Source organism: Dendroctonus ponderosae, unplaced genomic scaffold, assembly GCF_020466585.1.
Source record: "Dendroctonus ponderosae isolate FM_Combo_2020 unplaced genomic scaffold, Dpon_F_20191213v2 Dpon_F_20191213_6, whole genome shotgun sequence".
Taxonomy (NCBI): domain Eukaryota; kingdom Metazoa; phylum Arthropoda; class Insecta; order Coleoptera; family Curculionidae; genus Dendroctonus; species Dendroctonus ponderosae.
The window spans coordinates 6,147,482-6,172,799 of record NW_026018814.1 but is presented as its reverse complement, the minus strand read 5'-3'; the positions used below and the strand labels follow the sequence as shown (position 1 = coordinate 6,172,799).

Sequence of the window (25,318 nt, the reverse complement as noted above, 5' to 3'; positions counted from 1 at the left end):
AAAGTCTATAAAAGAGGAAATTATATAAATCAGTTGGAAAGTGCTATATAATTTAGAATACTTTTGCTTCCGTATGGGCGTTGTATTTCATTTAAGTATCATTTTCATTTCATAATATAATTTAATATGACTGAACATCATTGTTTTAGGACTAAAAATAATAGACTAAAAGAAAAGATAAGTTCTGTGCACTCACTTGGAAAAGTGTCGAAGAGCGACCTAATAATGCCATTGATCAATATTCATTTTGTTCACTTACGACTTAATTATTCTAAGATTAAAAGTTCATTTACGGCGAATATTGGCGTTTAAGTGACTTTTAGAACGTATTTGCATATTCAAATAACGGTTCTGGAACGGCTATTATCGAAGCTTCAAATTGTGATTTTCACTATCAGAAATTTAAGGCAAAAGGTAATTATTCGGGACAAACAATTCGCGGACAATTACTTACTGTGTGCCGACCACGCCTTTTTAATGACTGATCCTAGAAATTTATCATTGTACTTTTTATAGTTCTGGATAACTGAACAATGTAATAAGAAAACTTGCTTACATTATTCTCAATTTTATTATATTTTTAAAATTCTGGCCATCTAACATAGATTTAGACCGTATTTTTGTCAGTTATCGTTATAGCATTTTGGATTTATACATTTATTTACAATTGCCTACTGGGTACCTACTAATTATTCACGATTATTCACCGGAATATCGATGAATTTACTATATCTGCATTTCAAAATATATTCAGAATGTACCGAAAAATAAGAAAAGAATAATTAAGCAGGGGGTAGTGAAATATAAGTGATTTCGAACTTGGAGTTTGGAAAAAACTTAGTCACTTCCAAATATATTTTAAGAAAAATAGAATAATTTCACATAATTAGAAAATAGTCAATTATAAAAATGTTTGAAAATACATAAATATCCAAACAAAATTAAGAATCACAAATCTTTTTTAATTTGAAAGCATTTGTTCTCCGTACCACACGTAGATGCTTCTCGGTCTCTTTTAGTCGAAAAGTTTTGCAAGTAATTTATAGTTCAACACGTTGTTCAGATAAGAGCATTAAGGCAAGCTTCTTACCAAACAATAGAAGATTTCCCTAATAAATACTTTACATTGCTGATTCGCAAAGTTTCCGGTATTGCAAACTTTCTTAAAAAAAATAACCAGAATAACTAAGTTCGCCTATGCTTCCAAATAATTAAGGAACTATTCAAAGCTCGCTCTTGCAGTAGTTCAAGGGTGTTGTCTTATTAATAATGGCTCCGATTATGATAGAACATGAACTTCTGCAGCCACTGCATTGTTCAATGCTTCGTGCATTATAGTTTCAGCATTATTAGATGATCTTCCAAAGGCGTAAATTATCTAAGTGGAAATTGGGGATAAGACTTTGGCTTTGGTGCAAATGGTAATTAAAGCAGCAATATTAAACAGCATCAGTTAAAAATGCAGGACATATGAAATGCGCATCATTGTTTTGTCAAGATAAATCGCTTATGATTAAAACATTTCATTTTGTAAGATCTAAATAATGTGAGCCAAATCCCGTTTAAGAAAGATATTATGGAGTTACATGATCGGGATTTTGTTCGCAACTGGTTTTGTGGAACAGGTTACAAGGAGCACCACAACACAGCTCAAGAGCGCTTGCTCTAAGCGAACAATAGAGACAAAATATTTTGCTAAATCCTTTAAAGAACCAAATATAAGCAGATATCATATATATCGAAGCTTTTTCAAAAACCAATGCAAGCCCACCTAACAACAGTTTTCCAAACTTTTCTGGCCACTTAGAAGATATGAACTGCCAAGGACTTGAGAGGAGGCAAGTACAGGAAAAACCGCATTTGTTGTTATTAGTGTTATATATATCCGAATTAATTATATGCTAAAGGCATAATAGATACCACAGCCTTTTTGGCTATTTCTATAATTTTTATAGGCGAATGCAAACATTAGGTAGAAGCTTAAATGCACTGAAAGATTTGACAAAACAGTTGACGGGGCACAAGCTAGATATTTGGAACCAATACACTCGGGATCAGACTCAAACCTGCCACGTATGATGTCTCACAAAAAGATGCTTTTTAACAGTAATGGCCACTTATTATATGATATATATATAGATAAGATATACTTATATTAGATAAGAGTACAACACAGCACTAATGACATCAACAAAACGTATAATGGACTATAAGTGGCGGAATTGTACACTTTAAACCCGTAACAGTATTAAAGATAATTCGGAAATCGCTTAGGAAGCGAAGCAGCAGAACAAATAAGAAAAATACTAAACAACGAAAGTGGAAAGAAAATCGACGAATATTGAACGAAAAGACCAGCAACGAATCCTTACCGTTCATGGAAGCATATAGCTTGATTCGTAAAACTAGTGCTAAGTTCTTAAAACCACCTGTATTTATGAAAACAAAAACATAAAAATAATGTTCATAAAAAAATTTCGAAATTTTTTCTATCAAAACAAATTAAATAGTAATCGCATACTACTACTAATACTGACGCAAGTTAAGTTAAGGAATATAGGATGATAGATCCAAAGAAGCTGATTAGTCAATAGCTTCCTCAAATGAAAAATTTTTTGCTTTGAAATTGAGCGGCTTGAAAAAACACAGCTGTGAAAAATATAACTAAAGCAACCGGCATTAAGTATTGCACGTAGTGGCAGTCTACAAATGAAGACAAGCAGTCCAATTGGTCGACACTGGATTGAGCAGAATTGACAATAAAACTGGTAAATAAAGTTAAATGTTTCTGAGCTAGACAATCTATTGGGACACATTCGAGATCAGAAAAAATTGGCCAGATTGAGACTTCTTAAAGAACGGAACATAAATGTTAAAATAATATTTTGATACTTATGATGGCTGTACTTACACCTATAAGCGCCATACATGTTTCCGTTTTTATGGAAAATTAATTTGATTGACTCTGACATGAATTAAGTCTCTGGATGTGAATCGATGCTTACATTTGGAGATCAGCAATTTTAATAATGCAATGTATGTATCTTAATATTTCCAGAAAATGTAATGTTTCAACATATCTCTGATCCATTTTGTGGTGAAATATAAGCCAGTCCTTCGGAATAACCACAAGAGGCACAGCGGACAAAACCAATAGAAATGATTCATTGCTTAAAATATAAGACCCGTCAAATGCCGGCTTGAAATGAAATGACTTTCTGTCTAGAGCCATATGACGGCATTTTCCCTGATCACCCTCGGCTAGTAACAAGTGGAATTGTGTCTAAAAGGGGGCAAGCGATCGTAACGCGATAGTGCCAAATTGTGGGTCCCGCGTGGCTTTTTCAGCCCCCATCTGCAGAATAAGTGCTAAATAATGGCTAATAAATCATGGATGATTACGTATCGAATGCGGCTTAGCGTTTTGTTAATGGCAATACATCAGTTGGGTATTTGAAGATTTGTGGATTTGCGGCGGCTTGATTAGTTTCCACCCAAATACAGGGTGGATAATTCTTAGCAATTCATCCATGTCCTTATCATTTTTAAGCCAGATATCTACTAATCAATAACGATTATTTTCGTCTACTTCCTTTGGTTCTGTGAATATCGATAAATCAGACATTCATTGAGGCAGTATCTAAACATTTGTGACACCATAAGATCCACAAACGTTTACATGAACAGGATAAGAATTGGTTTTAAAACGATAACAACTTTTTATTTCTTACGACTATCAATCGATAAATAAATATCTTTGGCTTCGTGTTTCGAACAAATATTCTTATACCATATAGGGTGATACAAGATTGGTGTCAGTCCTCTGGGGGCGTTTTAGAAGTAGTTTAAAAAAAGTAGCCAAAACAATTAATTCTTTTCAAAAACTGCACCGTGTGCACACAAAACTGCACTCACTTCGCGCAGCTTCTCGTATTTGGTTAATTAACTCGTGCTCAATTTGTACTGTTGTTCAGTAGACTAGATATCTCATGTGTCCTGTGTATCTTATATACATGGCATGCATGGGAAAGTGTCAGTTTTGAACACCTCTTGGTTGTCCACTATCTGCCTCAATTCCTGGAGTCAATCGTCCAGTGTCTTAAGCTCTTTCTTGCGGAAAGTTCTTGCAGCTTCTGATATGTTACTGTGGTATTCCCCCATAGCTAATAGAATATAGATACGCATATTCGATATTTGAAAACACTTGTGAAATCTATCTACCTGTGACTATCTGTTAATGATGATTTTCATAAAAAAATTGTAGAAGACTAGGTGCTTTTTTAAAATAAAAATTTTCATTATTTGAAGTTAATACGATCATTTGCATTTTCGAATGCTTAAGAATTCCAATAAGCTACTAATCAAACAACAAAAGTGAAATTCGATAGACCTCTTCTGGAAATTGTCGAAAACAATTTTTTCAATATCTTTCTTGGACTCTCCCCGTGAGCCCCTATAACCCCTTAAAAGGACTGACGCTAATTTGGAGTCACCCAGTATACTGAAAAATAGTAAAACATTTTTGAAGAATATAAGTAGATAACACACAAAAAAATTGTATAAAACAGTATACAAACCCTATTTTGCATTTGCTGAGTATAATTTCGTGCTTCACGTATTTCCACAACCATGTTTGACTTCCGAAAGCAATAAGCCAAACAGAAAACCGAACAACGTATAAAAGGGAAAAGCACCGAAGACATTTTATCTCATACGGCAAGCACCCAAGTAAACGTCGGGAATAAAATGGCTTTAGACAAAGTTAGCAAATATCTCGATTTTTCACTAAGCAAATATCTGTAGAGCGAAAACCGTAAGAAAATCGGCACACGCATTCAAATCAGGAACATTTTATTTCTCCATTATGTAATTTTGGGAAAATAAAACTCAAACTTTTACCAGCACATTTTTCTTTCGCGATACAATCTTAGCTTCATTGACAGAGCTTGTTTTTGGTTTTCTATTTAATAAACGAAAAATTGAATTGCAGTCAATTTACATTTTTCGACATAGTGTCACATACCATGTGTGCGCTTAGAAGCAATGTAGTGTTTTAATAATTTTGAGATTTTACGAGATGAGTTAATTAGTGACCGTGATGATCATCATTAAAAGACGCCTATTTAGGTCTGGAGGTTTTTCGTTCTATAGATGGGCAAAATAAAACACTATTTTTCATGGGCTAACGTTTCGACTTTTTTCGACTACTATTTAAGTCATCCTCATCCTTTGTTGCCGTATTTTAATTTATCTGTTTCTAATTGACTTTGTATCGTGTCCGTTATACCAATATGTTAGTGTACTTTGTTTTTAAACGACTAGACATGATATTTTTGTGATAGTTTAACTTTGTGCCCTGTTTATCATGATTTAACACTGTCGACTACTTAAATCGTTTTAACTTCACTAAACTTAAAGCTGAAACTCTTCGGTTTCCTTTTTAGAGCCCTGAGGATGATTTAAATATAGTCGAAACGTCGGCCCGTCAAAAATGTTGTTTTATTTTGCCACCATCCATTGACCGAAAAACCCACAGACCTAAATAGCCGTCTTTTACTCAAAATAGTTTATTAGTGTTACTAATATGTAGATAACTTAAAAATTGCTGAAACTGGTTAATCCTTGCCTAGAATTATCTCCATAAAAAATAAACAAAAGCACATACTGAGATCTAAAAAAGGGCTCCGCTGAATGCCGTTTAAAGAATTGCAAATAAGTGAATTTCAGCTTAAGACCTCTTCTTATCAAGATTGCTTTCTCAAAGAGTTAAATTTTTGTGGAAGAAAATAAATAATTTATTAGCCTGTCGTTTTAGAAGGCAATTATTCAATTTTATAAACCTGATAAAGGTTAAGGAAAAATTGTTATAATCATAAGGATTCTACAAAATTTAATATGGCTGCCTCAGAATTGACACCATAAAGCGAGTATATTATATATCTGCGCTTTTTGTTCATTAGCGTAAAGTTTTTTCGACTGAGTGGATTCACAAATTCGTTTTGTTGCCAACAGTAATTACATTCCGCTATTTGAAGCTTCACTGACAATAGAAAAATTCAGCAGTATTTTTTGTGGGAGTTTTTGTGCCAATTTAATTAACGGCCCTTTCTAGAAAATTAAATCAGCAATTTTAAACCATATACTACACTACCTGTAAATTATTAGTAAAAGTCTAAATGCCTGTTTGTAGCTGTTAATTGAATAATTATAATAGATCGACAACTTACTAGTTTATGTTTATGATTTTTAAAATAGAACAAATTGAAGAAACCTTTCAGATTTTATTTTTTACGGGTGACGCTACTTACTTAATAACTTTTAGGTGAATAATGATTTGGATTCAAATTTTGGAAATTCGAAATACTGCTCGACAAAATAGACATCCCATGGACAAATTCCGACTAGTTTTGGAACGGGATAAATTGTGATTGTTATGATCGATTTGATTTCTGTTTGAAACGTTATTAATGCAATTCATTTTCTGTTCGTGTGTTTCTGCAATAGAAAAACAATTTAAAATTGGTTAAAGTTCCACATGCTTAGGGACAAAAATAGTTTTTTGGGGATTCAGAACCACATGCATTAAGAGAGATCTCACATCTCAAAGAAAATTTCTCTCGTTAATTAATATAGTGGTCTCTATTAATTAACATCTGCATTTTGTAAATTAGCATTTTTGAAACTTTAAATTGCAAAATTGAAAATGCAACTAGGTTTGACCAGCTGGTGCACAGACTAATTAAATGTCGAGACAGGAAATCACCTCTTTCTGTGTCATTTGCTCTTTTTCGCAAATGGTGTTAACATTATGTCTCTTCAGATTCTTGGTTGAGAAAGCAGTTATCACACGCTGTTTTACTGAAAAGCAATCACGATTTGGATGCGAATCGCTGCGTGCTTATGAATCGTATCTGCCAGGTCGTTTGTCACAAAACATCTGGCCGATATGAGAGACCAGATCGGGTTGTGCGGTGCCAGACCTGATTTCATGCTTCGAAAACGACATAATCTGCAATACATAAAAGATAAAAGCTCGAACCGTCTTTATTCTTGCCTGATAAAATGGAAAACGTGATCTTTTGGATAACGAATTAAATAGCTTAATTTTTTCGCTTTGCACAGAAAATAATATAAAATTTTATGATTATGTTGAACATGTTAGTTGTATTTTATTTGCAAATGTTTTTTTTGTAGATGGACATCGTGTGTCGGTAGTTGATGAAATTGAGTTAATAACTGTATAAATGCGCCTTATAATACACTAACTACTAATATACTAGAAAAATGGTACTTTAAGGCAAACTTATTGATCGGTTAAGTGTTACTATTTTCAGAATTTGGTCAAACTTACCCATCCATGTCCAACCATTGATGAACCGGATAGAACATTATCTACATTACATAATCGCCTACACCTAGTTTAATAACGTTCTTTGACCAGTAATTGAAATCTTCTTTGAATCTGGTTCAACTGATTTTCCGGAAAATCGTTTTTCCTATTTTATAAAGAACAGTTTTCTGAAGTATATAAGAACAGTGCATATTCTTTTATAAAGAACAGTTTCGAAACGAATTCGAAGTACCACCTCAGTGTATTTTGTAGAAAAGGTTCCTTCTTCTAATGACTTTTTATGCAAATACTATATCTGAGCTTCTATGTCATAAAGGCATTGTGATGGAACAGATGACATAGTACACACCCGGACAATTTGAAGCCGGCTGAGCATTTTCCTTCACGGAAGAATACTACTATTATCTCTATTAAATTTGTTTGCCGAAGTCGAAATTTATCCTTAAGTTAAGGATTAGCTGAGAGCTTAATAACTTTCTGAAACTTTCACAAACTAAGTTAAGTTTAAGTACTATTTTAGAATTCAATGTTGGCCAGATAAAAAGCCAAACGTCATCGTTTTACTAGGAATAGGATAGTTTCATTTATAATAGAAATTAAAAAATATTGTAGGTTAGCATGTTTATGTTAGTAGCGTGGAAAATCCGATATTTGAATTATTTTTAAGTAAAGTTGTTTGTTGTAAAGTTGTAAAGTTTAAGCTCGTGAATATCATCATTTACAAGTTAATGTTACTAAAAATTTCAAGTACCCAATCATAGTTTTATAAGTTGCTACGGTTCCGACTATTTAAAAATCTAATAGTATAGAGAGAGAAAAATTTGATTATCATTTCTGTTTCTTTTATTAATTAAATTTTATTATACATTATTTACGAAGCATTTACGAGCATGCGTCAATTTTCGAGTGTCAAGTTGTATTAACAGTTATTTTATACAAAGATACACTTTAAGCTTCCGATCCACATGTTATCCAGTAGGTCATACGTATAGGTCCTACCGTAAGTTTTACCCGAATTTTTTATTCGTTGCTTATATTGCGTTTTGCAAAGTAAACATCTCGTACACACCTTTGATAAACCTCATTTACATTCAATCAATATATAAATTTCTTTTAAAATGTCATCCAAACAAGAAATGGCTGAGTCACTCTAAATTCCGTCTTTTATTCTAACACATTAAGCCACGCCAATCTATTACTGAAGCAACTTAATACCCACCAGAATTAAACTTTGGATTGTAAACGGATTCCATTATCCCAAGCGACCGTTTAATTTGAAGTCAAGCTGAATGACACCACCGGACATCCCTTTATTTCTCAAATGGAAAATTGTTCACAAGCAAGGGGATTAACTTCTCATTATTACTTTTATTTCGAGTTCTTGTCAATCGCATATGTCGTTTTCCATTAGTTTTATTGGGAGTGGAGCTCAACTTAATTAGCTATTTCAATAACAAGAGCATTTTTTTTAAATTTAGTTGCTGTTTGTATATTGTCGTCGTTTCATTGTGTTGTTTTACGCTCCATTTGAATAATGGTTTGTCAGTTCTTCTGATTACTTGCTGAGGCATTTTACACCCGGATTAATTTCATTGCTAATTAGCGAAATGCCCAATTTTCTGCCATTCAAAATTTTACGATTGTAATTTAGTTAGATGTTATGAACTTAATTATATAATTCGACATATAAATTAATATAAGTGACTTTATTTTATTGCAAAACAGCAAATTTTATTCAGCATAATATATTTCTATTACTCTCATAGTTTCCATTATTTTTTTGCTCAGTTTTCCTAAATGAATATTCGATTGCAAATATTAATTTATCACGTTTATTTGACAATATAATAGTTATTTTCCGAAATTAATGCGGCACGTTATTGCAAATGGTTTTATTCAAATTTTGTTTGATGCTAAACGAAAATGCAAATCACCGTTGAAACTATTACGCCACCATTAAAATATTGATGCTCCCGAAACCGAAAAATTCTTTGTGTGAATATATTTAATATAACATTACATTCTGCCCTGGCTTTTAACAATAAACAATTTATTCCGCACTGAGAAGACCGAAGTTTCATTCCGCTTTTATTATATTTAATGTTCAATTGAAACCCGGATGGCTAAATGGAAATTTCACCTGAATATAATGTGTTAAACACTAAAAATTATATTTATACAGAGCATTTGCTAAACAACGAACCATCTAAATATAACTTAATCTTGAAGCTTAAAAAATTCCGAAAATACGGTTACTTAGCTATGGAAGGAAATCATTAATAACATAGTCAGTTCAATTATGTAAAGAAACGTTAAATCAATTACTCAACTCACTTTTAGAATTAAAAAATGTGTCATGTTAAGAAAGAAATATAAATTGTCCAAATACCTGGTTATGTATTAATTACCTGATCAAGCATATCAGAATATGCTTGATCAGGTAATGATCAGCAGATCAGCAGATGATTTGCTTATTGTTGCACTATTCGCAGAAACTTTGAATTTAGCTCATGCGCTCTATGAAGGCAGTGAAGTTCATATGTCGAAAATGGGAATAATTAAGGTATAACATTTGCATTATTATCCGACTTGTTGTGAAACAAGGTTGTTAAAATTAGTTTAATGAAGGTGTTCAAGTAAAAATGAAAAGCGGATTCCTATTTTCGCATTTCGTGATAAACCGTGTTTTCGAAACCATCTTAAAATAGTTACCAAAACGTAACATTTTTTTAAAGCATATGACTGGTAGTATCGTATATTTGAGTTGAATTTGACCAAATTGCTAAACGGAAGTTTCATGCGACTTACGCCGTATTGCAGCTGATGGTGAGCATGCACAATTATAACTGTGGCACATAAATAACAGTGAAAATAAGTTACAAATGAATTAACGTCAAAATTCAATCTGAGAGATTGGCAGAAAATAATAATTTTCATATTGTAAAAGTATCGAGAATACATTGTACAACTTGAAACAAAATAATATGTTAATATGGGGAATGAACTCATTGCTCATATAGCACTCAGCTGCTCGCATATCGCTTTAAACTTATGTATGGTTTATGTTAAAATTTATATGTAAGAAATCAATCATGAGGTTTCTCGAAAACTAAAAAATACATCGTCAAAAACACATTAGTGGACCAAAACCTTTACCAGTATATTATAATTTGTGTAAACGTATATCATTATTTTACCATCAAAATAATTGACAAAATGTTTTATAGAATTTTGTCCATTTTTATACCTATCCATTTATAGTATACAATTTGATAACCTGGTGGAATGAAGGCGTGACCGGCTTAAACAAAAACCTAGAAGCTGTTACTAAAATGTTTTGTGAATCATAAAAAGCGACAATATCGAACGGAATTAAGGATATTTGTTCTCTACTTAACACATGCCGTTTTTCAAAAGAAACTTCGGTACGATAAAACCTGTTTTGGGTGATTTGAATATTTTTAATAACATAAAATTCTTTTACCCTTTTCACTGTTTGTTGAAGATTTGGCAAAATTCTTCAAATAAGAATTTTTGGAACGCAAAGCATTAAAGCACTGCTTTTGCATTGTATTTTACAGTGTTTCGTACACATTTCACGTACAATGTAGCTGATATTATTAACGATGAGTTGAATAAATTTGAGCAAATCTATAAAAACGATTTTCACACTAAACTAGCAAATTTACTTAAAGCACGTCTATCGTAAAACGTAAAATACTTCAATCCATTACGCCGACACCGATAAGCAAGAAGCATGCTTTCCGCCCATGCATTACATTTCTTTCCTAGGGTGCATTTATCACTTAATCGAATAAGAACAATGCGGGGTGGCGCATCGTCTTATCATGGTAGCAATGTCGTTAATCTTAAAAACTCCCCCATATCATACATAACAGATAAGATAAAAAGATTAGTAATGAAGCCCTTCTAGCTTGCCATGCTAAAGCACGTTTTCCATTATTTGGATTTCGGAGATTTTGTGATCAAATAGTGAGTATAAACTTGCGAAAAGAGTGTAAGTAAGGGCAAAATTAAATCCGCTCAAACTCCAAAACAATTAATCAACATCTATAGACTGGCAAATTGCATTTTTTCTTTGATTATTTTACTAATCTTTCCACTTTCTCTCTTGGGAGATCACAAAAAATCACAATAAAATAGAACATATTTGCGCATTCCGGTCATAAAATTCCTTCGTTTTAACAAAGTTCCTTAGCTTACCGTACAAAATTTGCAAACTTAACTTTGAATATCAGTTGTTCCTTAAACTTTGCTAACCACATGTACTTATATGCTGTTATATTTGTGCCTATTCGTATTAATGCAATAAGTATTTGAAGCTGTTGGGTAAGTTTATAAATACGCCAAATCGTAAAAGAGTGATACAAAGGAACAAACTGTTAAAAAATGATACACATATACAAATGACCCCATGGTAGAAATTTTGTAGGGCTAATTCGGCCGAAAGAGGCAACTCAATTAATACCTGTTTCTGAATCGTGCGCTTTTAGTATCTCCTTAAATATTTACTTTAAATCGTCAGTTGGAAGGACATTTTTTCTTTGCTCCCACATCGAATTAATCGATTTTCTGTGTTATTTAAATGTTTAGCATGCACAGATTTAAGGTAAGCAAGGTTGAATCCTTGTCCCTTTAAAAATTGTAACTTAGTTTTGATTATAAGAAGTGTGCTTGATAAATTAATCTTAATACATAAAAAGTGATTCGCCATCATTCAATAGCAAATTATGGCTTTTATCTAACTTTACTGGTCTTTTACACACAGCAAAATTATCATTATAATTTTCATTATTCTATTATTATATCTCTTATAATTATTTGCTATTTTACTAATATTTAGCCTGACTATGGCTGAAAGGCTGTCTTTCAAATTATTAAATAGATTGTTGGCCATTATTTTGTAGACAGATTTAGGAATTAATTAATATATAACTGAAGGTGTATCGTACTCGTGCGAATTATGATCATGCGATTTGATTAGAAGCTCGTGGTAACGAACCTTATAGAAACTTCCTCCCACCCTCCCATAATCAGAGTTTGTTATCATAAGCAAATTTGTAACACTACTGTTGGCTTTTGTTATTCTGTTCTTAGCTGAAATACTCGTAAATAAACAAGTACGTTTAAATTAATTTAAAACTTATCTAAATATATATGGAGTGTACAGAAAGTAAAAAACTAAGTACGATTTAATGTCAGCAATAATGCTTCTGAAGATGCCTTCAATTAAATAAAACTGCGAAAAGCTACAGTAAGTACATCACAAATTGCTTTTTAAATTTAAAAATTTTCCTCGGTCAAATTTTTTTTATTGTTTGATCTAGAATTTTATAAAACAACGGTGCCAATAGTAACGTAAAAAATATCAAGTTTAGTTTAATTTAAAATAAATATCTAAGTTCTAAATTCGTCAGAAAATTGGAACATTTTCTATTACGAACAAGTTTACTGTTTCTTTAATGTATTATTACCCATGCGAAAATACGAGACAAATCAAATCTTTTAATGGATTCGAATTCGAAACAGCATTACTTTTATACCGAGCTATTTTATCCCTGGACACATAAAGTCAGTCAAGTTTTCATTACCGGAACCAGGTCATAGCGTCAGCTTTCCGGGCTGCTTCAATTTTTCCGGCTTATTTCTTATGGAAAATACCATAAACTTGGCACTGAAAAGTCTACTTGGCTGTTATTTTTACGATTTGGAATAAGTCTTCCGGTTCCTGGTTGCGAACTTCTGATAACCCCAAAAATGAGTATTAGCTTTCGGATCTTTTACGGAATTGACTCAGACACTGTAAATGTTTTATTATTGTCGGAGGTGCATTTAAACCGCGCCGGCATCGAAATTATCCATTATGTGAACAATAAAATAAGATACGAAATAATAGCTCGCTGTAGATATTGAGTTTTTTGTCTTTAATTTTTTAAATAACAACATCCAGCTGCTTCGTAATATTGTATGATTTTGATGAATATCTTGTGGCTACCTCAAAACGTAACATAGCTTTTATGTTTATTTTTTTGTAATTATTGTGCCAAAAACATAGATATCAAGTTGATTAGGTTTTAGCAATTCGTGACTCTTGATGGAATAGTCTTCAATACGAATATTTAATTGAACATTTGTGGCAAACAGTGTTAGTTTAAAAAGTTTAATAGCTTTACTGCTGTGTTGGGAAACATAATGCATTTGGAACTCATTTTCACGAATTTTGAAAAATGTTGATTGGCTGATTTTCAGCCAGTCAAGACAAAATGCGACATCATATTTTACGATCTCAAAAAACCAAGTTTAGCCTCAAGGTTCAAAAGCTTTACAATTAAGAAATATGGGCAGTATTGTGGAGTGTAATTAAACAATTGTAAAACACTCGATAGACAATAAAGTTTCTATATATTTTGGATGGATCATTTGTACATATTTTCTGATTTATTAGTTTTTGCTACATACAGCAGTGGGGAAGAATTCAGATGCAAATTGAACTCCATTTTTTTCCAGAACAAGATAAAACCTCTGAACAAATTCACTACAGAATAAACGCATTTGCAGATGCGTTCAAAACTCGAAATATTAGCTGCAACAATTTTGATGCCTGGGTCAAAAAGCCCGGTTTGAGCTTTAAAGTCCTGATTTTACGGTTGCCCATGTCTGTACTCTCAGAACATTATCTGTAGCTACTAATCGTAAGCACATAATTTACAACAAACTTTAACGAGTGGAAACGGTAGCAGGTAGTAAAGCAAACGGATGCTAAACGCTAAATGACCTCATGGGCTAAAAGCAAAAACATAAAAATCCATTAAACCAAATTGAAGAAATCTGATGTGGGTTTGCTGAATATTTGGTTGTCCCAATAACACCACGTTTTATTAATTTGTTTTTTTGGGCGCTCAAATAATAGCACAACTAGAAAATGTGAACGTGGAGGAGAAAACTGGCAAACTGCATTCTGACTACACTCGCGACTTGGGGCTAAATCCATTAGATACTCGATATTGGAGAAATGTCAGCCTAAACTCTGAGATTTCGTCGTGTTTATCTGCAAATGTTTCAAATGACGAAACACTTTATAATTCTGGATTATTTATTTTCAGATTTATATTTGTACCACACGCACCAAAGAGGCCCTAGAAGTTATGTGAGCAAAGACTATTCCTCGAATGGCCTGCTTAAAGGTGTGGAGTCTGGCAAAGTGTTTTTAACGCCGAATTCAACGACAATTGTGGCTCAAATTGGTGGCACTGCTAAATTGCCTTGTGTAGTGAGAAAGTTCAACAACGGAGTGGTAAGTGTTAAATGGAAAAGTTGTATAACGATACGAATAGTTCCATGTTTAAGGATGCAATGTTGATACGCGAAAGTATAGGCGTAAAAAATGTCCGTTATAGTCTGATTCGTCCCTAAGTAATTTGTAGGCACATGCCAAATGGGTTCTTTTTCTATGGTCAGTTAGAACTTAATCTCATTGCCGTTTGAGTAAAGGAATGCCCCAATTTAGCCCTGGATAACACTGTGTAGTTTGGAGCGTTTATATTGATGCCGCTCTGTGCATCAATGCGTCAAACATATGTCCTTACAGATGAATTATTTGGAGTCCTTCACTTTATAGGGACACTGTGAAAGAAGGGAATTTAACGTGTAAATGAGACGAATTGAGAATTTCTTTGAAGTGAACGAGGCCTTTGTCATTATAGTCTAACATTCAGCGGTGTTAATTGAAGGCATGACGGAGATGTTTGGGACAACCGATTCGAAGCGTTTTGTTCTTTGTAAAAATGGCTTCAGATCTGACACTATGACACGCTGGAATGGAAACTAGAACTAAGTGATATATAAACGTATGAGCGTAATGGATGGTAAACGATGCTTAAGGACAAACATGAGTTGATAACTAGAACATCAGCCAAAATATTTTCGGGACTTCCTAATGGATTAATTCGGACCGAGATACTTTTGTAAATGTTAAGTCCTGAAAACAACTAACAAAATCCGCGTCTTTTCTGCAAGTTACAGTGTATTCAAATGGTTTTGGGGCAGCAATGTATTTGTTTGCTTCAAACAACTGCAGTAGATGACGCAGCCAACATACCAGTACCATTTCAATAAACATAAAACTCCCTCAGTCATTAATCAATATTTTGTAGAAATATTCAGTTGAAAATGATGTTTCTGTTCCATTAAGAAGCAGTCCATCTGAAAATACATTAAAGCTTGGTTTAAATTCCGTGCCATTCGAGTATTATTACAAAGCCTTCCTTCAGGCTTTGTGCATTTTCTTCTGATTAAAATGCGTTCTTTGTAAGTGATCACGTTGCTCGACTACTTGTCACCTGATCTCGCTTTTCTTTTATGATGTTTCAGACAAATGGTGCCCTGTCAGGTTATAGTACATATTCCGTGGAGGGATGCAGAATGAAATCTTTGAAATATATTTTTTTTTGGACAGTTCCTGGAAACTGATAAAAGTGTTCGCGTTGTTTTGAAGACAGTATGAATTTTTTTTTACTAAATGCTTGACTTTGAGCAGAATCTGGGAACATCAGCGACGGGAACAAGAAAAGCTTTTAATACAATTAGTTGAAACGTTAATTTTTAAATAAATACCGCAACATATTTAGTTTTATTTTTTTAACATTATTTTTTAAAATAAATAGGCAATTGACTAACTAGCTTATCTGCTCCAGCCATTAAAAGTGGTGATGCTTAATTACTTATTTCGAATTGCACTTTTCTTATTTTTAAGTAGCTCCATTACGGAGATTGACAGGAGGGAAAAGTTAGATTTTTAATGTTCCCCACTTGAACTTTTGAAATCGTTCAGTTGTCTGGGTTATTGTTTTTGCTGTATCAGCCTTTCTAGTCATTTCCTCCATGACGTTGGCCATTCGAAATAAATATTAATAAATAACAAATAATAATAAATAATTAATTCACATATTAATGAACGAAAGGTAATTTTTGTAAAAATCAAACCCAAATAAATACATTTTGCCGCCATACAAAAGAGCAAATGATCTCCAGCTTTTATTTGATATCTTTATAATGTTTAGTTAATTAATTCAAGCATTCAAAGCAACTTGGAAGTATATGAATTAAAATCTAAATTAAAGGCCCGGGCATTCCAAATCAGATTCATAATTAAAACTGGAATATTTATGAATTTCGAAAAATAAACATTTTCTATCAAAAAAATTATCGTTATTGTTTTACTAATTTTTCTCGAATCATTAAGTTGAAGTGTTAAAGATGACACTTTTTACTAACCATGGCTTTGATGAATGATTTCCTTCGATATTTGAAACTAAGTTGCATTTTTATGTGATGTCTTTTTTCTGTGGTATTTCTTATAAATAGTTTTTGATGAAAAAGGGCTTTGAATACAAGAACGATATCTTCAAAACGTAACGTAACAATATTTTACCTTTTAATTTTTAATACTTATTTTGATGAAAACATAATGTGAAACCAGCCACTATTCTGATGACTCTGGGGTATATGAGCTCTCGGTTTTGCGATATTCTCTCGAATGAATAAATTTCCGAGACATCTAAAAATAAATTTGGACATTGTCACCAAGAACAAGCTTCTATTGCGAATTCTAAATTAGCATAGAAATCGACTGCCAATGGCATGTTACCGCATTTCTCAATCTTGTTGCCGAAATGTTCTGAAATGAAAGAAGGAAATCTTCTCAACGTGTGATGATGATTGAGTGAAAAATTGATGTCACAATTTGTTACGTAGAAACCTTCAAAAAATATTGCAGGCAGTTGGCAAAGAGAGACACTGGGTTTCAAAAAGATTGGCTTCCTGCGCGAATATGAAATGGTTTTTTATATTGGTTGGAATATCAGCCAATAATGTTAAGTTGATTTTTGCAAAAATACGCTTATCTCTGATTAAGTTGCTTACATAGTCCAATGTTATTCTCTGTACTACTACAAACTCTATGTGCAAATAGGTATATCCATCCATCAGCGATCCCCATCCACAGGATTATTAAACTGGCACCATTATTGACTAATATTGTGGCCAATGATATTTGAAAACAATGTTGTTGCTGGTAATTCTAAAGTTCTCGGTAAGAAGCATAAAATGTGAAAATTTAATATTTAAGTTATGAGTTTTTTCCCACAGATTATTGAAGGTGCTTAGTTAAGTCTAATGTTAACTAGCACTTTAAATACGTTCGAACACAATTAGACAAATAGTGAATCCTATGCCATGACGATGTCGGGATTGAAAACCCTTTAAAGTAGATGATGATTACAAGTGCAAAGGTCCAAAGTGTTTGCAAAGACATTTTTTCAAGCTGAAGAATTTCAGATATTGTAAATGTGTCGATACATTTTTATACATAATCAGAAGCAGATTTGATCCCACTTAAAAAAAAATACCCGAATGGAACACACCAAAGAGCTGTGACCGTGAAACAAACACAGTTTGTTAAAAAGAAGTTAACAAATGTTAAAAATAATAGGAAAATTTGTCAAAATTCAGAATGAATAAAATATGCCTCAATACCCTAATGCTAATCCCCAATATGCACTGAATCTACCCTCTATTAGTTTACAACACTGATGTTGCGATCTACATCTTGGCAACACCAGTTTGCGGCCAAGGAAGAAACTGTATTTTCCAAACCGCAGCCAGTAACATGTTGGGTTAGTGTTTTGCAGATGCCGATTATTATAAAATAGGTTTGTTTCATGTTAGGGTCAGGCAGTTATTTTTATATGAATAGGACTCAGCTTGAAAAAGTTATCATGTAATCCCGTTTACACGAATTCGTTCCGTGGTTTAACTTCTTGCAAGATACAGTTTTTTCAATTAAAAGCTTGAAAACGAAAGGTTCAAACTACGTTTTTGCCTCATAATGAGATTGCTGAATGCAAACGAAGGTAATATTAAAATAACTTCCAAGCCCTTAGTTCCGCGCAAATTAAATTAACAAGAATGAAATAAAACTTTTATTATTCTTCCACCTATATCCCGGGCTTTTCTAAATGCGATCTTAACCCAAATTCTCCTCACAAAGCTTTTTCCCTGAACCACTGCCGACGGCAAGTGGGGAAAGAAAATACAAATAAAGATGTTATCTATCGATTTCTCTTTAATCACAATATTATCATATAAATAGTCTGTCAGAAACAGAGCTTTTGGTTTCTGTTTCACTTTTCCAGATAAGGAACTGATTGCTCCTTCAATATTATGGACTATAATCTCTGAACCATATAAATTGTAAAACATAGGGACAAATAGTTACAAAACTGGCAGAATTGTGATATTTCGTATTTTAAACGGTAATAGTAAACTCAAATAAAACAACCCCGTTTTAGATATAAACCTTGAAAAAATATTTTTTTTAGTTTTTGGGATATTTGAACCAATAAACTGTATTAGTCTTGTACTCTATTACACTCTATTACCATAGACAAACAATGCACATTTGGCAACAAATTGCTCCATTCCTACATTACATGCTGCTAGAATTTAGAATATTTTATAAGAAAAGTTACGTGCTTTACAGCTAGAATTAAATGTTATTTAGGTTGAAACAGGCAATTTCAAAGTAAAGAAAACTCCCACTTCAAGTATAAGATATTAAGATTAATAATAGTTTGAACAATGAAAACGTTGTAAACATCGGTTTTCTGACTGACTTGCCTTTATTTATTTTATGTGTTCATGTATCTGCTCATATAATCCTTTACATGAGTGTAAATTAAAAACCGCCAAATTAGAGAGTTGCATACCCTTAGCTATGGTTAATTTGATCTAACCTTATATTTAATAGGTTGTAATCTCTTGCGGAACTACACATATGCATCTAGACGGTCAAATAATTGAAGCACTCATCTTTAATTCCAATTTCCAATTATCACACCAGAGAATTTAATGAAATGATGGAAAAGCATTTTATAGGAAGACGGCACTAAACTATTCTAATTCGTCTGTTCAACCGTCTATGCGACTTACTGGTTTTGCCAGTCTTTGCTTTTCAATTAATTAATTATTTCCCGGCTATAACATTAATCAGCTAACTTTAACGTCCCCTTTCAATGATAAACCCGCTTTATAAACTATAAGTGATTTTGTAGAAATGAAACAAGAATCAATTCTACTGCAGGATCATTTTGAAGGCATTTTCAACAGGTTAAAATTGACGAATCGAATATCTCATGTGAAACGAATGAATTTCCAGACTTTAGTATAGATTTGATATTTCAAGCCTTGTTTGAGTAATAGTTCTGTGGTCTAAAATTCAAGAAAACGTAAAAATTTTGTGCGTATTGCACCGAGAACGAATAGATTAGATAGAATAGAAACTGCAGACTATTAAGTGCAAGCTTAAGATTTGATCGTAGACCTACAGTTTAAGAGCTGATCAAGGTGAAGCTTGCAAAAGCACCTAAACCTTGGTTTATCGTCCACCAATTGAGAAAAGTAATATACTTTTTACACTAAAAGAATGGAAATCATCTTCTCAGAACAGATGCTTCATCAAAAATGAGAAAGAGTTTTTTCCATCACATTTTCAGTCAGGACTTAGGTTAACACCTAAAGTGTCCCCACGATTTGGTCAATTCCTTCGTTTTGTCACAACTTTGTTTTGCAACAACGCTATGTTTTGCTCTGAAAACTATTATTAATTGAGGGTACTTTCAAATCCCGGTTAATCTTTTTTGGGTGTCGAAGTATCAGTCTGGTTAAATAATCAATTACTTTCAGTTCAGTTTTGCTCTCCGGTTCTGCTATTAACTTAATCTAACAATTTTAGCAACATGTTTAGAGCGTTGAACAACATAATGATCCATTCAATAGCTAAAAATCATTTCGAATACCTTTGTATGCTTAATATCGAGTCCAACTCTATAACACTTATTGAGAATAGCATCTTTCGAGCAAAAATTCATGCGACTTATTAACAGGTCTATTGTCATCAGCAAAATTAGCGACTATTAGTAGAATTCGCGACTTCTTCCAAAAATCGAATCTTAAATTTATAAATAATTCCAAAGCGTCGACAATATCAATTTTTTAGGAATCGGTGGCAATCATACACGTTGGTTCAACTAATTGGTATAACCATTATTATAGCACTCAGCTGAGGTTCATTTTTCTTGTCAATTCGATGTAGCTGCATAATTGTCTGGTCTTATCAATTAGGTTTTTGGATCCGCTGTTGTATAGAAGCTACAGCTTCCGTCAAAATCAACTCAAAGCAATCTTTGGTAAAATAGTCTTGAGTTTCAAATATTTCAGAACATTCAAGATATTTCATTTGTAAAGAGACTAGTTACACTCTCAGCTTGTTGTTTCAATTCTAGCTAACAGCCAAACTTCATTTATTTATTTTGAAGGTTTCATATGGAAATTTTCTGTCTGCAAGAATTCGAGCAATACAACAAAGTAAAATAAGGAGAAAGTGAAACAAAATTAGTTCCATCGATGGCATTTTAAAGTTCTGGAAGATGGACAGAAATGTCGAGAAATATTAGACTTACTACTAACAATAGAGAACATTAATTTATAATCCAAGTGTGGGACAATAATGACAACGTCACTTTTTAATTATTTTCCGACGTTTTGGCCCTAATTCAGGTCTTCTTCATGCCTAAAAGAGCAAAAAGAATAGTTTCACAATTTAAGGAGGAAACAAGGTTGACAGTTTTCATTCTTTATTTTTTCATTTTGCCTTTCCGCAGTTTACACCAAAATACGCACGGTCGATCGTTGTTTTCCATTTGTGTTGAATATACGTGCGATTCAAAAGTAATAACAATTATTATTTGATCTACTAACTAACTCTGAGCAGAGGATTGTCGGAGCAGGATATTTTAATCTAAAAAATATTGAGCTCACGGTCTTGCAGAAGACTTGAAATATTGTAGGACATAGTGAAGGACAACTTTAAATTGCTTAATTTTCTCGGGCGTACTCTTTTAGCCCTCAAGAAGATCTCAATAAGGGTTGAAACGTCGGCTGACAATAAAAAAGTCACGTTGTCATTATTGTTCTGCATCTGCTCTATTTTGAGTTTTATTTTAGCATTGAGACGCAAAACTGCACCAAATTGTTTTACCAACAATGCCAACTATTACATTAGTCAAGCCTTTATTAAATGTTGAATCAAAGTGTCATTTTCATATCGATTTGTAACAATTTCTAGTATGTAAATTATCAAAATCCCAAAACTGGTTAAAATAACGCTTCGGTTTGGCTCAAAAGGAATAGGAAATCACCAGTTGGTCTATAATAGATTAGTGGAATCCGCATGCCATTAGTCACTGATTGTCGTTAACACTCTCTCCAACATTGTTTCAGGTCTCTTGGATCCGGAAAAACGATTTGCCCCCCACGATTCTGACAGTGGGGCTTGGCACTTACATTGCCGACGATCGCTTTTTGGTGGAACACGTGCGCCACTTGCAGAACTGGGGCCTGGTTATTAAACATGTCCAAATATCTGATGCTGGAACTTACGAGTGTCAAGTGTCCTTGCATCCCACAACCAGTATATTTATTGACCTGAAAGTTATAGGTGAGTGCTAAGCTAATAATTTGCATCTAAATATGTGATCCCATCACTTAATTTTATCACAAACCTGCTCGAATTCAGCTCGCAAAACAAGTTTTGTTTGCTACAAAAATATTTGATCCTCATAACACATATTGAAGTTAATAAACATTTTTTTGATATATAAAGTTGTTTGAACGGTCGAAATGTAGCTTCCGCTTAAGCTCTTACTTGATGCCTGATGCCTTAGAAAGGTGCCAGATCAAGAAAAATATACGCGCACACGATGTATGCATACGAAAAAACAGTATAACATCGAAAATAAAAAATAAGTTTTCCTTCCGCACACTTCTTTGTCACTCTTCAGTATTTTTTGCGCTTTATCCTTACATAATATTTACCTGTTTCCCAAAGGGTCGAGAAGGTTGATAAAGAATGTAGGGACTGTTTACCGACGGTTCACACTAACCTGACTTAAAGGGGGATTTTCATTTTCTTACGGGAACTTCATTATGCAAGATTCAGAGGGTCCGTACCCTTTGAATCTTGGATGTGTAAAGAGTCAGTTAAAATGGGTTTTTGTTTGTTTTAGCCGGTGCGAAAAGTGTAAAGTTTCTCCAATATACTTTCTAGCTTACGTACTTATTCTCCAAACAACAGGATGCCGAAGCTTTTAATAAATGAGATCCTAATTATTAAAGAATTTATCATATTTTCTTTTTTATTTTACGCATTATCCTCTAAGTAGTTGGTGTTATATAATAATTATTTGTATAAGTTATGACAAATCTTTTGTCAGACTCTAAATAGATCAATATGGACAGTCATCTGATACACTCCGCAAAAGCTCACATTTGGTTAACCGCTTTCACACTACAACTTGAAGAAGTTGAAAACAGAAGAAATATCTTTTTGATGCAGAACTTATGAATTGATGATTACCATTTTCAACGGTTGGAATTCGCACTTATAACATTTATTATATATTGCTGTTTCAAAATGTCTGTGTAGAGTTATCGGTTAGCCAAGTCGGAGTAACTAAGTGGTACTTAATGAACATTTTTATAGCTGTTCTGTTGAAACTGAAATGAGGAAACGATCGTTGAGTAAACAATGTAAACAGTCTTATAATTTAGAAGACGGTCGAATAATCAGAATCAAATTTGTAATAAAGACTAAAAGTTGCATTCACATTTTTCTATTGTTTTCCTGATGCAATTAACACTGTTTATACCAGACACTAAAATTTCTGATGAAGCGTTCACTCCCGCATATTAAAAATCAGTTCGACACCCAGGAATATCCATTATTCTTTAATATGTCGGTGAACCGCCTTCAGCAGTGTTACGCAAGCAACAACAGACCACAAACTAATAGAATTAATTTTATTCTCTAGGGAATGGCAGCGAAAAATATGTGGGTTTCGTGAAAAAATATAATGGAAATATAATGTTAAGCGTAGGTGGGTTTGCTTGGAAAACAAACACCACGAGCAAGTAAAACTTTATAGGTTGCAGTTTGATATCATGTATTGGTATTTATTGATAGATGATCCTTGAACATGTTTTTTTCAGAGGAAAGTATATTTTCGCACTCAGTAATGTGGATACATTTGCGCCATCCTGGTAAGCCGCCTCCAGACCTGTAACCGAACCACGTAAAGTGTCGTCGTTGAACAATAATTATGTTCGGTTTTCTTAGGCAGCATGGTGGATACGTATACACTTCCAATTCCGATAGTAGAAATTTCCATGATTTAATTTAACATTCTAAATGAAAAAATATTGCAAAATTTTTTGGGAACGGATCATAGCATTAAATCTCGCTAGTGACTACTAAATCGAGTTTAAGCGCTGCTCGAATTATCAACAAGAATCAAACGTTTTGAAGAGCGCCTTTTCAATTATTTCCTTCTAAATTGCTATTACATGAACAGCTGCAGCTTAATTTCAACTATACTGCAAATGGGTTTTCTTTTATATGCATCGAATTATGAATTACCTGCGTTGTAAAAACTTTAATGTACATTTTACAAACTTTGCCTAGATATATTTAAAAATGTTAATTTAAAATGTTCAAACTTGTAATTGCTCAGAATTACTTTAGTAAATATGTACGTCAAAAATACTGCGCCTTATAACATCGGTCAACTGGTTTAATTTATTTTGGCGTTTGAAGTCTTTGAATTAAACTATTTGCGAGGGAACCTATTAAAAGTTATAATACTCTATAAAGTTCAAATTAACCTCAATTTTCAGGCTGTTCGTTATATCTATTGGCTTCCGGTATATCTTAGACCGTCTTCTTGATGAATTTACTGGCTGAGACTGAGATGATCATGCAAGATCTAACAACCGTTCTGGGGATTTCAAATCTGTTTGATTCGGAATATTGTCAGTGAAATATTTATACATCTCGAACGAACAATGCTTACCRGCTGCTCAATAAATTGGTTTGCTAAATTTCTGTTTGTAGTTCAGTTGTAAAAGACCTTTTGAAACAATTGAACATTTTTTCTGAACCCAGRTACCAATTCTTCAACTGAAGTTTCATCAGTTTCAATTTTCCGTCAACGTTTAAAGTGCGTAAACTGGTTTTAATTTCATTGAGCCWACTTGCTAATGGATTGGGCTCGCAGTTGTCGCTCCGTCTTGGTAAAGAAAGTGAAGAAGTTCACTTTTATTAAGTAAATTAATATCCAGTTTCATTGCAATCTACCGCAAAGAGTTTGTAGAACATCTTTCTTACCCAGCAACATTTTTTGTGTCAAAATGCGATTGCACTTTAGCTTGTCCGGCTTAGTATAWATRTGCTATTTTTAGTTGCTAATCATAAAAATAGCTTGTATATTGCCCTTCAAATGCAACAGAAAATATTACGAAACAGGATTTACTTCCTCTCTGTAATAAATCTGTTCAAAGGTGACTGTGATAATAAAGCTGCTAATTTTTTCAACTCAACCGCAATATCCTTTCCTCACTTGATATATGGCGCAAGCTGCTTGCGATTTTTCCACTTCCGACTTTCTTTTCAACAAGACAAAGCTCAGACCGGCATTGTTGCCACCCTCCTTTGCTATTAAAGCCGCCAGCTTAACCCTGTGCACTCTATTATTACATGGGACGTTAAAACTTTTTGCGCTAATTTCTTTTGTAATAAATTCATTAGCTTTTAGAGGTTAATATAATTTGTGTTTCATTTATTATGCGGATGCTGTTTACTTTACGACCATAGAATTTGCGCAAAGCTAATTTTCTACCTGGCAATATGTTTAATTATCGTTAGTTACACGTTAGGAAGCCAAAGTGAAATTACTCGCTTTTATTAGATCTTTTCGGTTTTGGGTACTTTTTTAAATTAATGTTTTAGTTAAATTAGTTAAACGGCCGCTTTTGTGAGAAATAGATGAAATCAAC

The 25,318-nt window shown here is 33.1% G+C and overlaps 1 protein-coding gene across 1 annotated transcript in view; it reads left to right on the top strand.

Moving 5' to 3' along the window:
* LOC109540567 (protein amalgam) overlaps window positions 1–25,318 on the top strand; it is a 51,610-nt gene that overhangs the window by 12,248 nt on the left and 14,044 nt on the right. The window contains exons 3-4 of the mRNA XM_048667265.1: window positions 14,476–14,666; window positions 21,710–21,926. Of these exons, the coding sequence (XP_048523222.1) occupies window positions 14,476–14,666; window positions 21,710–21,926 (408 nt within the window). The remainder of the gene's footprint in view (window positions 1–14,475; window positions 14,667–21,709; window positions 21,927–25,318) is intronic.